General features: G+C 50.7%; 4 protein-coding genes across 4 annotated transcripts; all 4 read left to right on the top strand.

Moving 5' to 3' along the window:
- Positions 1 to 8: 8 nt before the first annotated feature.
- On the top strand, positions 9 to 5,880 carry utp10 (snoRNA-binding rRNA-processing protein UTP10). The gene is made up of 5 exons (XM_025626684.1): positions 9 to 511; positions 565 to 3,604; positions 3,661 to 5,058; positions 5,109 to 5,253; positions 5,302 to 5,880. Exons 1-5 carry the CDS (start codon positions 135 to 137, stop codon positions 5,742 to 5,744), a joined length of 5,403 nt encoding a protein of 1,800 aa, XP_025480606.1. The 5' UTR covers positions 9 to 134; the 3' UTR covers positions 5,745 to 5,880.
- An 823-nt stretch (positions 5,881 to 6,703) lies between these two features.
- On the top strand, positions 6,704 to 7,444 carry BO87DRAFT_406173 (glutathione S-transferase family protein; the record flags this gene model as incomplete). The annotated part of the gene is made up of 2 exons (XM_025625978.1): positions 6,704 to 7,074; positions 7,150 to 7,444. The coding sequence occupies 2 exons, from the start codon at positions 6,704 to 6,706 to the stop codon at positions 7,442 to 7,444; spliced, it is 666 nt and encodes a 221-aa protein (XP_025480607.1).
- A 295-nt stretch (positions 7,445 to 7,739) lies between these two features.
- Positions 7,740 to 8,496, top strand: BO87DRAFT_425211 (uncharacterized protein; the record flags this gene model as incomplete). The annotated part of the gene is made up of 3 exons (XM_025627283.1): positions 7,740 to 7,847; positions 7,973 to 8,321; positions 8,381 to 8,496. The coding sequence occupies 3 exons, from the start codon at positions 7,740 to 7,742 to the stop codon at positions 8,494 to 8,496; spliced, it is 573 nt and encodes a 190-aa protein (XP_025480608.1).
- Positions 8,497 to 11,547: 3,051 nt separating this feature from the next.
- Positions 11,548 to 13,677, top strand: BO87DRAFT_37222 (arrestin (or S-antigen), N-terminal domain protein). Its single transcript, XM_025622232.1, has 2 exons — positions 11,548 to 11,992; positions 12,052 to 13,677. The coding sequence occupies exons 1-2, from the start codon at positions 11,788 to 11,790 to the stop codon at positions 13,386 to 13,388; spliced, it is 1,542 nt and encodes a 513-aa protein (XP_025480609.1). The 5' UTR covers positions 11,548 to 11,787; the 3' UTR covers positions 13,389 to 13,677.
- The last annotated feature ends 92 nt before the right edge of the window (positions 13,678 to 13,769 follow it).

Raw genomic sequence — 13,769 nt, forward strand, 5'->3', positions numbered from 1 at the left:
TTCGAGATCTCCACGCTGCTCGGGGAATTACTGCCCGCCAACGCTTGGGGTCTTGACAAAAGTTTTTCGGTGTTGATATTTGAGGGATGGATGTGATTTGCAGTTATCGATAAACAAATTTTTTCATCGTCAACATGGCCTCGTCCCTCGCCGCGCAGCTGTCGCAGATCGCGGCAAAGTCGACAAATCAGTTGAACCTCAAAGCGCAGCGCATTGCGCACTCGCAGTCTCTTATCTTTGACTGGAAGACCGCCACTACACAGGATTTCGATACCGTCTACCAAATATGCTTCGAAGGTTTCCAGGAGTTATGTCAGCTCGATCCTCGTTTCGCGTCGTTCGAGCGCACCATCTTCAGCGAACAGAGCAAGGCGGAGGACCGAACAGAGATGAACGCTGCTCAGAATAAGGAGCTGGACACTGTTCTGGAGGCTTTCCTTGCCCTTGTTGGAGGTCATTTGCTGCTGAGTCCGGCCGTGAAAGCCGTTGACTGGCTTATCCGGCGTTTTCGGTATGTCTGGCATGGGGACTCGATCTTCATTCAACGCGCTAACAGGCTTATAGGGTGCATGAGTATAACACAGAATTCACAATCCTCACTTTCCTCCCTTACTATACCACCCCACTCTTCCTCAACCTCCTTTCGATCCTGCCCGAAGACCTGACGCCGACCTTCAAAATCCTCAACCCGTACAAGAAGAGCCAAATCAACCCTCCACGCCATCCTCTCGTGCACAGCGCTACTACCAACAAACACTTCCTCGCCGCTGTCAACAAATACACCCTCCAAGTCAGCAAACAGCGGGCGCATCACCATGCGCTTTTGTCGTTTTGGGCGGGAACTTTGACCGAGGCGGTTGCGGGGATGTTGGACTCGGCTCGTTCTGGCCGACGGGAACTTGAGAAGGAAAAGCATGAGGATGTTATCATGAAGGTTCTGCCGGTCCTCAACGACGGTCTGGCTCTGAAGGACGTCTCCGAGCTGGTGATTGGCTGCTACATGGTTTGCGTGGTTCTTGCACAGAAATCTTCTCTCCAAGACAAGCTTCTCGATGGACTGATGGAGGCCGTTGCCGGATCATGGACGGACGAGACTAAGGAATCGGGCCTGATTTGCTTGTCAGTCCTGGCACAGAAGAAGCCCGACGCCCGGATCCCCAAGCGCGCCCTTAAGGCGGTGCTTCGCTTGGAAGATCCCGTGCAGCAGCTGTCTGCAATCTCAGCACAGTATCCGACATCGCACTTGCTTCTTGGCTTGGTTGCGGGATGTGTCGATGATCTCTCGAAGCAGAAGGATTCATCACGTTTGGATCTGCTGTCGCTGTTGTTCGAGACCAATCTTCTGGGCGAGCAGGAAGCGGGCCAGGCCATCGCTATTATTCTCCAATCCGTCAGCCGTGCTCATACAGAGGGTGTGCTTTCCTTGGACGCTCAGACTCACCTCGCAGAACTTGTCCAGCACTTTACTCAGTCCGAATCACTCCAACCCATCTTCCAGAAAACGATCGAGGAATCCTCCATCGATGTCGCGGCACTCGAACATAACCTACAAACTGTGATCGAATCTGTACCCACCACCACACCAGCCATTGAAGACGTTGAGATGGAAGATGCCCAGCAAGAAGCAGTCGAAGATAACTTTGCCTCTGTCCTTGAGTCAGTGGCAGGCAAGAATTTGGAAGCGTCTGCTCTCAGTGCGCAATCGATGCCCGCCTATGAGAGCCTGGTGCAGACCTTTGCACTTGCTGTCGGATCCCAGGATAAATTGCAGGCTTTTGTCGACTTGCCTGGTCTCAAGAAGGCAGATGCCTCAACATCGCCACAGTACCTGTCATTCTTTATCCGCACTTTCTCCGGCTCGTACCCCATCGGCACCAGGATCACCGCACTAAACCAAATCTCGTCCCTCCTTACATCCGCTAATCCTGATGTCGATCTTCAGGCACTCCTGCCATTCCTACTGGTTGCTCTGGCAGATTCCTCGGAGAGAGTTCGGCGCGAGGCAGCGGGCGTTCTGGCCACAATTGGGAGCTTGTACAAGAAGAGCAAGAAGGGTGACGTTAACGTTTGGGCACGCGACACGATTTACGGCAAACAATCGAAGAACGTCCAGTGGATCGCCGGCCGCGATGTGCAGAAGATCGTCGAGCGCGCCTTCCTTCCCGGCCTCGAGGAATATGTCCTCGATCAAGCCCACATTGGCCGGGTACTTGAGGCCACATTGCGCGGATCTTCAACTTCCGACTCTGGCGCAACGGAACTGAAGAAGCCCCTTCGCTTGAGCCTCTTCACCTTCCTCTGCTCCCACACTGTGCAGATGCCCCTCTATGCTCCAAAATTGTCTTTGCTCAAGCTTCTTAACCGCGTTGATAAGGCCGGCGGAACAACCCGTACCAAGGAACTTGGTCCGTTCTTGAAGACGTGGCGGGATATGAAGGAGCAGGCAGCCAAGGACGTCTGTGAACGGGAGCGCGTGTCTGTCGCAGATGTCGACCGAGAGGCTGTCTTGACGGTCACCCCCAAGGACAAGGACGCTATTACTTTGCTGTTGTCTAATGTTAGCCCCTACTCGGATTCCTTACGGCCTTCTTTCGTCACAGCCATCTTCAACCGCATGAAGGCTGTTTGGGGGACTGTTCCGGAGGAGCTGCAGGTCGACGCCGCAGAGAAGCTGTTCGAGATCTCTCTCGAAGATGTCCAGACTCCACTGGTTCACGGCTGCAGGGAAGTTCTTCGCAGTGTTGAACTCACCGGTTCTGTGCTTCTCCAATTCCTTCGGAAGATCCCCGTGTCTATCACGGACATGGAGTCTCTTGGACCGGCGCCCAAGCGGAGACGCACTAGTCAGAACAACATGGTGGCTATGACCATCAAGGATGAAGCCAAGCTCAGCCAGCTCATGGAGAAGATGACTTTCATCCTGGAACTGGTCGACAGCTCGACCCCTGAGGCTCATCCTGAGTTGGCCGATGGATTGTTCCAGACTTTGGCCGCACTTCATCATTTCAAGGCCCAGATCCAGTCTGGCTTGAGCTACTTGCTGAGCTTGACGCTTGGCAGCCTTCTTGCCATCGTCAATCGGTCCAAGGGAACTGCAAAGGCTCAATTCGACACCTCCGTTATCCGGGCCGACCTCGTTGTTGACTGTGTTCGTACCACTGACAGCCCGCAAGTACAGAACGCAGCTCTTCTGCTCGTCGCGGGCTTGTCCGTCATTGCTCCTGAATTGGTTCTCCACAGCGTGATGCCCATCTTCACCTTCATGGGCTCTAGTGTCCTGCGCAAGGACGATGAATACTCAGTCTCCGTGATCGATCAGACAATCGATCAAGTTGTCCCCGCTCTCATCCAGTCCCTGCGCAACCAGAAGCGTGATGTTGTGTCCGGAACTTCCGAGTTGTTGCTCAGCTTCACTGCTGCCTTTGAGCATATTCCTTCTCACCGCCGCCTGCGTTTGTTCCATGCTTTGGTCACCAAGCTCGGAACTCAGGAGTTCTTGTTCGCGGTTCTGGCCATGCTCGCCAATCGGTATGCTCTGGATAAGGATGTTCTCATCCTGATGACCGGGTTGGTATCTGATGCTAGTGCACCGGTTGAACTCAGCGTAAGTCATTTGATATTGCATGCATCTTTGCACTTCATTGCTGACTTCTTCAATAGACATACAGCAAATACTTGGACCTGGTCAAGGATTCACTCAGCTCCAAGCCCGGTATCTCCCAAGTTCTTCTCGGCATTGGTAGCGACGATGGCCGCGAGCCCCAGAAGGTTGCAGTTGACTTGCTTCGCGCACTGGCTTATCTGTTCAAGCACTCGTCTCTGAAGGTGAAGATGGCCAAGGATTTCGCAACAGAGGAAGACAAGGTTGTTGGACAGATCCGCACGCTTTTCTCTCGCATTCTGGAGCAGGTCCTGGCCATTGGCGAATCCATGCAGAACGTCAAGCCTGTCAGCCAGGCCAGCGGCGATGTTCTCAGCGCTCTGTTTGGTACCCTGTCGCTCGTGGACTTCCTCGACACGATTGAGGTGCTGCTGCAACGTCGCAACGACGAACTGCGTCGTAAGGTTCTCCGACTTCTGGAAGGTCGCCTCCGTCAGAATCCTGAACGCGACGGTGCCTCGCAACACCGCATGCTCGACTTCCTGCCCACTCTGGTTAACATCGTCCAGTCATCGCCAGACATTCTCCTTAAGCACGCTGCAGTGGCCTGTATCGATCGCATTGCCGAGAAGTACGGCCGGAAGGAGCCGACCAAGGTCATCCATGCTGCCCAAGTGGTTGCTAGCGAAGCCTGCATTGGACAGGATGATGAGCGTATTCGCATCATGGGTGTCTTGTGTCTCGCATCTATGGCCGAGGTCCTTGGAGAGGCCATGATTCCCGCGCTTCCTGACGCCCTCAGCCGTTCCCTTGCCCTGCTCGAGCAGAGTCTGGAAGATGAAAAGGAGAATGCACGCCTGCACGACGCCGTCTTCTCTTTCTTCTCTGCACTTTTCATCCATATCCCCTTCATGGTGTCTGGCTCTCACCTGGACAAGATTCTTGTTCTCTCTTACAAGTCTGCTGTTTCTGAGGGTATTGAGGATGAGAGCCGCGAAGAAGCTCTCCAACTCATGGCACGCAAAGTTGATGTGGCTGCTACATTCGCTGCTATCGATCGCAACTGGCAGCATGCTGTCAAGGCAGGCCCCGACGCTACGAGAGAGACTCTGGGCGTCGTTAGCCTTGCTATCGAGAAGCACCAGAAGTCTGCGACTGTTAAGAACATTTCAGTTCTCACCAGCATCCTGTTCAAGGCATTCGACCTGCGTCGCGAACAAGTATCTCTGGATACCCAGGCCAACTTCGAATTGTCTGATGTGGACGAGATCGAGGATATCATCAACGAAGTCACGATCAAGATGATTTACAAGCTTAACGACACGACATTCCGCCCTATTTTCACCAAGCTGCTGGAGTGGGCGACCACTGGTGTTCCGAAGAAGGATGCCCGAGGCAGCCTAGCACGCCTTACCACGTTCTACAGGTTCCTCCAAGTCTTCTTTGGTACCCTCCAGGTATGTTTCTCCTTTAATTTCCCGACTCGGCCTTGTGCTAACCAATGCAGTCCATCGTTACCGGTTACTCGAGCTACATCCTCGAAAATGTGGTCTCTGTCCTGGGCAAGGCGAACCCCGCGAACCAGGACACCAAGAGCCTGTGGTTGGCCACGATGCGCATGCTCAAGAACTCCTTTGAGCATGACCAAGACGGTATGTTTAGCCTAAATTATTCTGACGCAGTGTGCTGACTTGTTTAAGAATTCTGGCAATCCCCCTCTCACCTTACGGTGATCGCACAGCCTTTGATCTCTCAGCTCGCCCACGCCAAGAACTCGTCGACGGCATCCATCGTCATCGCGGAAGCCGTGCCCGCCCTCACGGAACTCGCCGTTGCTGCCGATTCCACCGACAACCACAAGGAGCTCAACATGGTGCTGATGCGTCTGCTCCGCCCCTCTGCCGGACCCAGCGGCAAGACCGCAGGCGGCGAGAACCCGCACACGCGCCTCGCTGCGCTCAAGGCCCAGCAGTCTCTCACGGAGCAGCTCGGCGAGGAATGGCTTGCTCTCCTGCCTGAAATGCTGCCCTACATCAGTGAACTGATGGAGGACGAGGATGAGAATGTGGAGAGAGAAGTCCGCAAATGGGTGAAGCAGATCGAGGATGTTCTGGGTGAGCGGTTGGATGACATGTTGACTTGATCGTGAGTACATTTTACTATCTAGACTTGGATGTTTGGCGTACTTGGTTGGTGCTTGTAAATAAAAGTTACAGGACTTTTCGTCGCTTTCTGTTCGAGTGATCATATACCTGTTATATTAGACTATTGAAGCCTACTACTTTTCAAACTGTCTATACTTCTCCCTCTTAACGTACTTACGACTTCCTGATCTCTCGGTCTGTTCTCACCCCCGCGTCCTATGACTAATTGACCTATCCGAGGCCGCTTTCAAATGTCCGGCGTATATTTGAAAAGAAGGACGATGAAGAGGGAAGTACTGCGCTATTTAAGGAAGATACATGCCATCAGTCTTGATACGATCTTACTCATTATATCCCACCTATTCTTCCCACTCTTCGCCATTTCGCCATTTCGCCTTTCCAGACTGGGAGACTTCTAAACTCCATAAAGTTGTCGAGGGATGCCTTTGCAACCAGTCAAGTCTTACAAGTATAATGAGACTGCCTCTTTCAGGATGTACCTGAGCATCCTACGAGCCAGTATATATCTGCCAGTAGTTACGATGGCCCTAGCCTCGTTGGCAACTGACTCCCTGATGTCCCTTCTAACCAATATTGAATCGACGGAAATAACTGCCAAGACCACCTTCACCACCGAAAGCGGAAAACATACCCCAGATCCTTCTCCAACATGTACCTACCCCACCTCATATGCAAGTCACATCAATCATTTTATGTGGTATGCAGATCGGACAAGGTCGTTTGACCCTTGTGAACACGTCAGTTTTGGGCACCCATACTCGACGTCCGTCTTCAAGTAAGATGATGTCACCACCACTTTGTTCACAGCAACTGTTACTCCAAATGCCCTTTCAACAACCCCACTATAAAGGAGAGCAATACCCTTTCTTCTATTCCAACCTTAATCCAACTTCCTGATTACTCCAACTTTACATGAGAAAGTAATCAACCACCCAAAATGCAACCCCTCCTCCTCCACGCACACGCCACGGGCCCCAACCCCATCAAGATCGCCATCGCCCTCGAAGCCCTGCAGATTCCCTACAACGTCAAACTGTGGGAATTCGGCGACGACCGAGAAAAGGGTGTCAAGGGTGAGGTCTTCCTCAAGATCAACGAGAACGGCCGTGTACCAGCCCTTGAAGATCCCAACACCGGTGTGGTGTCCTGGGAATCGGGCGCTGTTATGAACTATGTCCGGCGAATCTATGACAAGGACAATCTTCTAGGACCGAAAGGGTCAGAGCAGGATAGAGTGGACTTTGAAAAGTGGGAGTACTTTTTGCTTTCGACGCTCGGGCCGATGACGGGGCAGACGAATTGGTATAGGTATGTAGTTTTCTTTCTTTACTCATTCAGGATATGTGAGAAGGGATTTTGGACATCCTTGCTGACAAGGTTTAGGCACTATAATGGAACCAAGAATGAGGACGCTCTGCAACGGTACGCGGCGCAGACAGAGCGATGCTATGGGGTGCTGGAAGGCCAGCTGAAGAAGTCCGGCGGGCAGAGTGTCTTGCCTGGACGGATTACAGCCGTTGACTACCACTTTGAGCCTTGGGTGCGAGAGTTTGATTTTGCCGGATTGTCTCTGGAGAAATATCCTCTTATTACGCAGTGGTTGCGAGTGATGACTGGTCGGAAGGAGGTTCAGCAGGCTTATATCAAGATCCAAGGGGCTGCGCCGGAGTTTAACTAATGTCGCGTTGTGATGGCTCTCTACCTTACCAGCTCTGGTGTTCTGAGAAATGAAAAGATCCGCGTTGCATTATTTTATGACTGGAGATATCCGTATGTAGGTTCAGGTCTCCGGAGGAAGGAGAGACTGTAAGTAGAGGCCTTGTAGAAGCAAGAGGCAGGAACAGTGTCTTCTGGCGCTTGAATCCTCAAAGCAACATCATCTCAAACCTTTCTGCGCAGACTTTAATTCTAGCAGGGTTTCTAACTGCTCTCATTACCCCGTTCATTTTAATCATACTTATAATAACAACATTATGGAAAATATTGGTACCAGTCCCTCTTGCGAAGGCAATGACAAAGGCGAAAATGCCGTCCTCAACACATTCGACCTCTATCTCGACAACATCGACGAGACCACCGTTGTGCCCAGCGAGAGACACAGGGAAGATTCGCCACTTGACGAAGAATTATCACAGATAAGACTACCTGCGAGTTTCAATATGGCTCCACCCATCTCAACACATATCGAGAACTGACCCACAATTAGGCTAATTCCGTACATCTAGGTGGCCTCATGGATGATTACAGTCAAGCCCTTGGAACAGGACAGGAATGCGCGGAAATGGCGTTTCCCAGACTAGATGCCATCCTCTTTCTACTGCTAGCCGAAATGAAGAAGAGATACCCCACGGCCTTGCAACCCTCCGATTATACACCGAGCTTTTTCAGTCAGGTTCCTTTCGTTGTGGACCGTCGGGTTGCGGGAGTACCTGATTCTTATCAGGAAACGGTGGACTACATGCTGTGTTATGGATCGATTCCGGCTTTGGAAACGAATCTTCTGGTGTTTAGGGATAAGGTGCTTCATTCGGATGCGAGGACTCGCACGGCCATTTGTGAGATTCAGGCTAGAACCAGTATTTTCTTTACGCCTTTTGCTAAATATTGGATTCAGCGGTGATTAATCGGGTTCGGAGAAACAACCGCTTCAAGGCAGCCATTTATGGCATTTACACCAATTCCTATCAATGGACTTTTCTGAATTACGATGACAATGGAGTGGTATTGTGAACCCTTCTTTTACTTGATCCATCCGCTTAGTTCGAATCTTGATAAGCTAACGTTATTGCGATAAAGTGCGCCGTGCTAGAGCTGCGGTGGAAAGAGTCCCAGCAAACGATAATTTCTCGCATCTGCAAAATATATCTCGAGGCGATCGCTTTGGCTGCTGAAGTGAGGTGAATCATCCGATTTCTCCATGACATGCGGGACAATAGCTGTCGGGCTTGAGGGTAGTTTTTAGTTAGTTTTAGTTTAGTTTATATTCTTTAACCTGATGCAGCCGCCTGTCTGCGTGTGCTGCTATATAACTCATACTCCCTGCCTGGTATCAAAGCTTCCCAGCTCTGTAATAGAATTCCAATATAATAATTGAATGGACAGATCCTTGTATAAAGTCCAGAAGCTTTTATACAGACAGATATTTGCGGCAACTTCTCCTAGACATTTTTTTGCATCGATATCTCTCGGTAGAGTAGATACCCGTGATAGGAGTTGAACCTATAGTCTGTAAATACCAAGAAGAAGGCCCCCTATCTCTTCTGGTATAAGTAGAGACTTCCTGGTGATATTCTACCATTATGCACTGCAGGCAAGTCCAAAGGAATACCGATATCCTGAATGATGATAGTGTCTGCATGAGTTCGGCGTGGCTCTGGTACGCAGTCATGTTTGTTACGGCAGCCTGTTTTTTTCCCGAGAGGTCCACGATGTATATTATTATAGCTTTGGTTTTGTTTAGTCTACTAGTACTCAATTAAGTTACTACCAGAAAGCTTTTATTGCACTGAGCTGAAAACACGCATCCGTCAATAGTAGTAGATCACAATGTACGCTGTTACTGTTATTATTATTATCTTACCCTCAGCTTGCTCTGGCAATGAGTGCTGTTCAAACCGATCGTAATCATATAGTTCTGGCGGCAATTGGGCACAAGGTTCTTCCTGGAATTGCAATCCACGACCGACTAGTTAATATACTACATTGAGTTGAAGTCGAGATTCTCCCTATGTAAGTATTGATGAAAGCCGCGTATGTCATTTACCAAGATGATAATGCGCATATCTACTCTTCACTAGGGACGTAGATCCCAATCAAGCATTCCACTCGAACTTTTTGAGGAGTTCAGTACCAATCATAGGTCACTGATATGCAGTGTAGGTAAGTAAAACGACCTTCCTATTCGGTTATCGCCTTGGCACTGTGGTCTTATTTTTCCGACATTCAAAGCTTGGTACAACGGCTAATTCGCGCATTATGCAGATCAGACCTCGGAGATACTTTGCTGTACGTACTGCCATTAGCTGGTGTGATTGTGATGTGCATGTGCTATACGATCAGCAATTGAAAGCCGTTCGGGATGCCGAGTTTGCTTTACATTTGCATGTCACAATCCCGGTTTGACATTAGGTTATTCCCGTATTTTTTTTGTTGCAATTGATAAACCTAGGTGGCAAGCCTATTGATATAGGATGCAAAATCTGCGAACAGCATCCTCGGTATAAGTGTTGGCCGCGGAAAACAGGGACGGGAAAGCGCCCAACCGGCCCGTTTCTAGGCGAAGAACAGCATCAAAAGGGTGGCACCAGTGGAGTGAAATCGGAGATCCAAAGCGGGTACTCCATACATGAGAACGGGAGGTCCCAGAAATTTTAAAGCCATTAAGAGCTCCACGAGCTCAGGAGGCGGAAATTCCGTGAAGAAAAAAGGGCCCTGATAGCGGTTAAGAGCGGAAAAGTCTGGAGCAAACCCGGCGCGGCTATTCTCGCTTGGGTGCGGAATGAAGAGAGAACGGGGCCGGGAAACCGATGTGGGATCTATAGAAGCCGAATTTGTCCTTGGTCGCTAGTTTTAAATTGATAGTAGTTCATCGCGAGAATTTAATGATTGATTGTGTCAGGGCGCATTGAAGGGCGCATTGAAATAAAAGCAAGCGAGGGTCGGAACCAACCTAAAATAGCAGTGCGAACCAGCAGGAGTGACTGGTCAGAAGAACACGGCGGTCAGCGCCAATCGGGATGGGCTTTTTACCCCGGTGGCTTGCCAACGTTGTCACTTCAAGGGCGTGGATTTTGATCCATCCGTCGTCATCAAAAACCTTTGCCGATCACCCGAGAACTTGTATTGGATGGTCTTTTGTCGCTCCGATGTCGCAGCACTTGGACACGAACAGGCTGACAAGTCACGAAGTTCAACACTAATGAATGACTGGCTGATTTGGGGTTTTCTTTCGCGTAAGGATCAGAAGGTCCGTAACTCAATGGCGTGAGATCTACCACTATCACGCGAGGGGACTGCTCGTCAAGAATGTTCGAGCTGTTGTGACCAGACTCTTGCAGGTAGACCAAACTCTTAAGCAAATAGACGCGTATAGAACAACCCTGCAAAATAATAAGAGTCGTTCTAGTAGACCGACAATCATGGAAGATCAGCTAGCACTGGCGTCATTCGCATTCCTCTGGTGGGCATCAAACCTGGTTACGAACCAATTTGCTGTAGGGCGTGGAGGGCTTTGCTGGTCGGCAGTTGTCATCAAAGGGCGCGATGGGAAGCCCGCCAATCGCTGCTTTCCCGAGCGACTGACTTCACACACGGACTTCATTCCATGGACTCCATCGCATTGGTCGGTCCCGGTGCAGGATGCTCGTCGACCTATCAGCTTGCCCGGGCGCTTCGTTTTTAGGCTTTTCTCGTTCTTTCGGTCCCCTAACCTGCATGTTTCTGGACCGCTTCTAACATCCCCTTGGATCGAATATCAAAGCAATCACCACGTGCACGTGCATGTTCAGCATGACTCACAGAAGAGGGTGGAAGGCGGGTAGGCGATGCTTGCATCGTCAAGTTGGAAAGTGAAAAAGTACATATTCAAGGCAGGATGCAATGCAAGCCCGAGAATAGCCAGAGACTCAAATAACAAAACCGGAAGTTGTTCCTGAACAGCATCAGATCCAGTTCTCGAACATTGAACTGCTCCACCGCTGCTTTTCCATTACCCAACGGCAACTGCCGGTCACCCCATCCCTACATTCACCCTTGAATTTTTATTCTTTTTTTTATTACTGTTTTCTATTTTTTATTATCTCCTTTTTTTCAACAAGACATTAAATATATTAAAAAGCTTTTACTCCGCAGTCTTTCTGCCCAGATTTTCTTTTCTCCATCATTGCAGTCTCCCACTACAACCCTACCAGTTGCTTATCCCTGGGTGAATTGGTGATTCGTTCGCCAATCCCCTTCTATACTACCAACAGCTACCACCGCGGGTTACTTTGTACACATACAATTGGATCTTCTACACCTGCAATGGCTACCTCATCGATCATCACGCGCGGCTCCAGCTCCCTTGCCAACTTTACGGTTCGCTCCCGCCCTAAGGTTGATATCATCCTCGCCAATCAAACGGATGGCTTGGTCCCTTCATTCACCACCGGAGATACCATCAAGGGTACGGTTACCATCACGGTCGATCATGATACTCGCTTTGATGACCTAGAGATTACATTCGAGGGTATGTTGGCTCAAAGAACACCAGGAGAATACCAGGGATAGTCATACTGACTGGCTCAGGAACATCGAGGACCTCGGTGGAGCGCCAATCGATGCCCGGCCGGACTGGAGCTTACCATACATTCCTCCGACTGCGACAACCCATCGATGAGTCCGCATATCCCACCCCCCGGGTTCTTGAACCCGGGCGCAACTACGAATTCCCCTTCACCTTTGTGGTACCTGAGCGTCTACTGCCTCATATCTGTAACCACGCCAAAACCAATCTGCATGTCGAACAATCGCACACGCTGCTGCCCCCCACGTTTGGTGATCCCATGATAGCCAGCAACCGCAAATCGGTCATCGACGACATGGCCCCCGAAATGTGCCGCATCTCCTATCTCGTTCGTGTGACCCTCCAGAGAAAGCCCATGGCCCAGAACGCCTCCCCGGTTACGCTAGTGTCCGTTGGGAAAAAGGTACGGGTCATTCCTGCGGTGGATGAGGAACCACCCCTTAATGTGGAGGACAATGATGGCTTCTACAGCGTCCGCAAAGAAAAGGATGTGAAACGTGGCTTAATGAGGGGGAAGTTGGGCCGATTGGTGCTGGCTGCCGCACAGCCCAAGCCAGTGCAGTTGAGTCCATCCGACACCGGGAGCTGCGATTCAGTGAGCACCGTTGCCACGATGCAGCTACGCTTCGATCCGGTGGGCAACGAGCAGCCTCCTCGCCTAGGAACTGTATGGAGCAAACTCCGAGTGTCGACCTTTTACAGCTCCGATCCCTGGGGTGATTATCCATCCGCGGCCTGTCTCAAATCCTGGGCGCAGATGGGCCGCGCAATGTACACCGAGACTGTACCACTGTCCACCATGTGCGTTGCATCCGCACAATGGACCAAACACACCGACACTGACACCGATCTCGAACGCCGTGACTCCATGCACTCGACCTCCTCTACTGACTCATTACCGGGTCCATCTGCCTCGTTCGCCGGAAACACCTACTATACCGCGTCGGTCGTTGTGCCAGTCACCCTCCCCAAAGCCAAGTCATTTGTGCCGACGTTCTACTCCTGCTTGATCGCGCGCGCCTACGCCCTGGAACTTAGCGTCTCTTACCACGCCGCCAATTCTAGAATCCTGACGCCCACCGCATCCCTGAAGGTCCCACTTCAGCTGACCTGCGAAGCACAGCCAGGCACCGGAGCTAAGGGCACCGTGGTCGACATTTCCCAGGATGAAGTGAACACGCAGTTTTTCAGCCCGCGCAGCATTGCGCCCCCATCTGTCTCCGAGCTCGTTCCTATTGCACCACCCGCGTATACGTCCGTCCAGGTTTCCAACCTGCCTCCTGATCGCTCGAGAATGTTACCACCATCGGTGACCAACTCCGGCAGCGTTAGAGTTTAGGGACGCCCTGCCACTGCGTTGCTGCCAAGGCAACACATAGTTCCCAGGGGTGAACCCAGATATTACGTTCTTTTGTTTCTATTGGCGTTCTGGTTTCATGTGGTTACAATATACCCAGGTTTGCAAAAGCAGAAAAAGTTTGTTATTCGGGGATACCCAGCATGATGTTGATTTACCAGGCATTTGCATATGGCTTGATTGGGGAATGAAATCCCATTATACTTTAATTAATTAATGAATGATTATAGTCGTTGGAATTGTGAATGGAAGATACTATACATACCCTCCCCCAAATCCTACCTGTACCCTCGCTCTTTACCTGATTAGGTTTAGCACGGGTCACTTGAGCTCAGGGGACCCATTGTTACCACTTACCTTAAA

The sequence above is a fragment of the Aspergillus neoniger genome (assembly GCF_003184625.1).
Source record: "Aspergillus neoniger CBS 115656 unplaced genomic scaffold BO87scaffold_13, whole genome shotgun sequence".
In the NCBI taxonomy this organism is placed as follows: Eukaryota; Fungi; Ascomycota; class Eurotiomycetes; order Eurotiales; family Aspergillaceae; genus Aspergillus; species Aspergillus neoniger.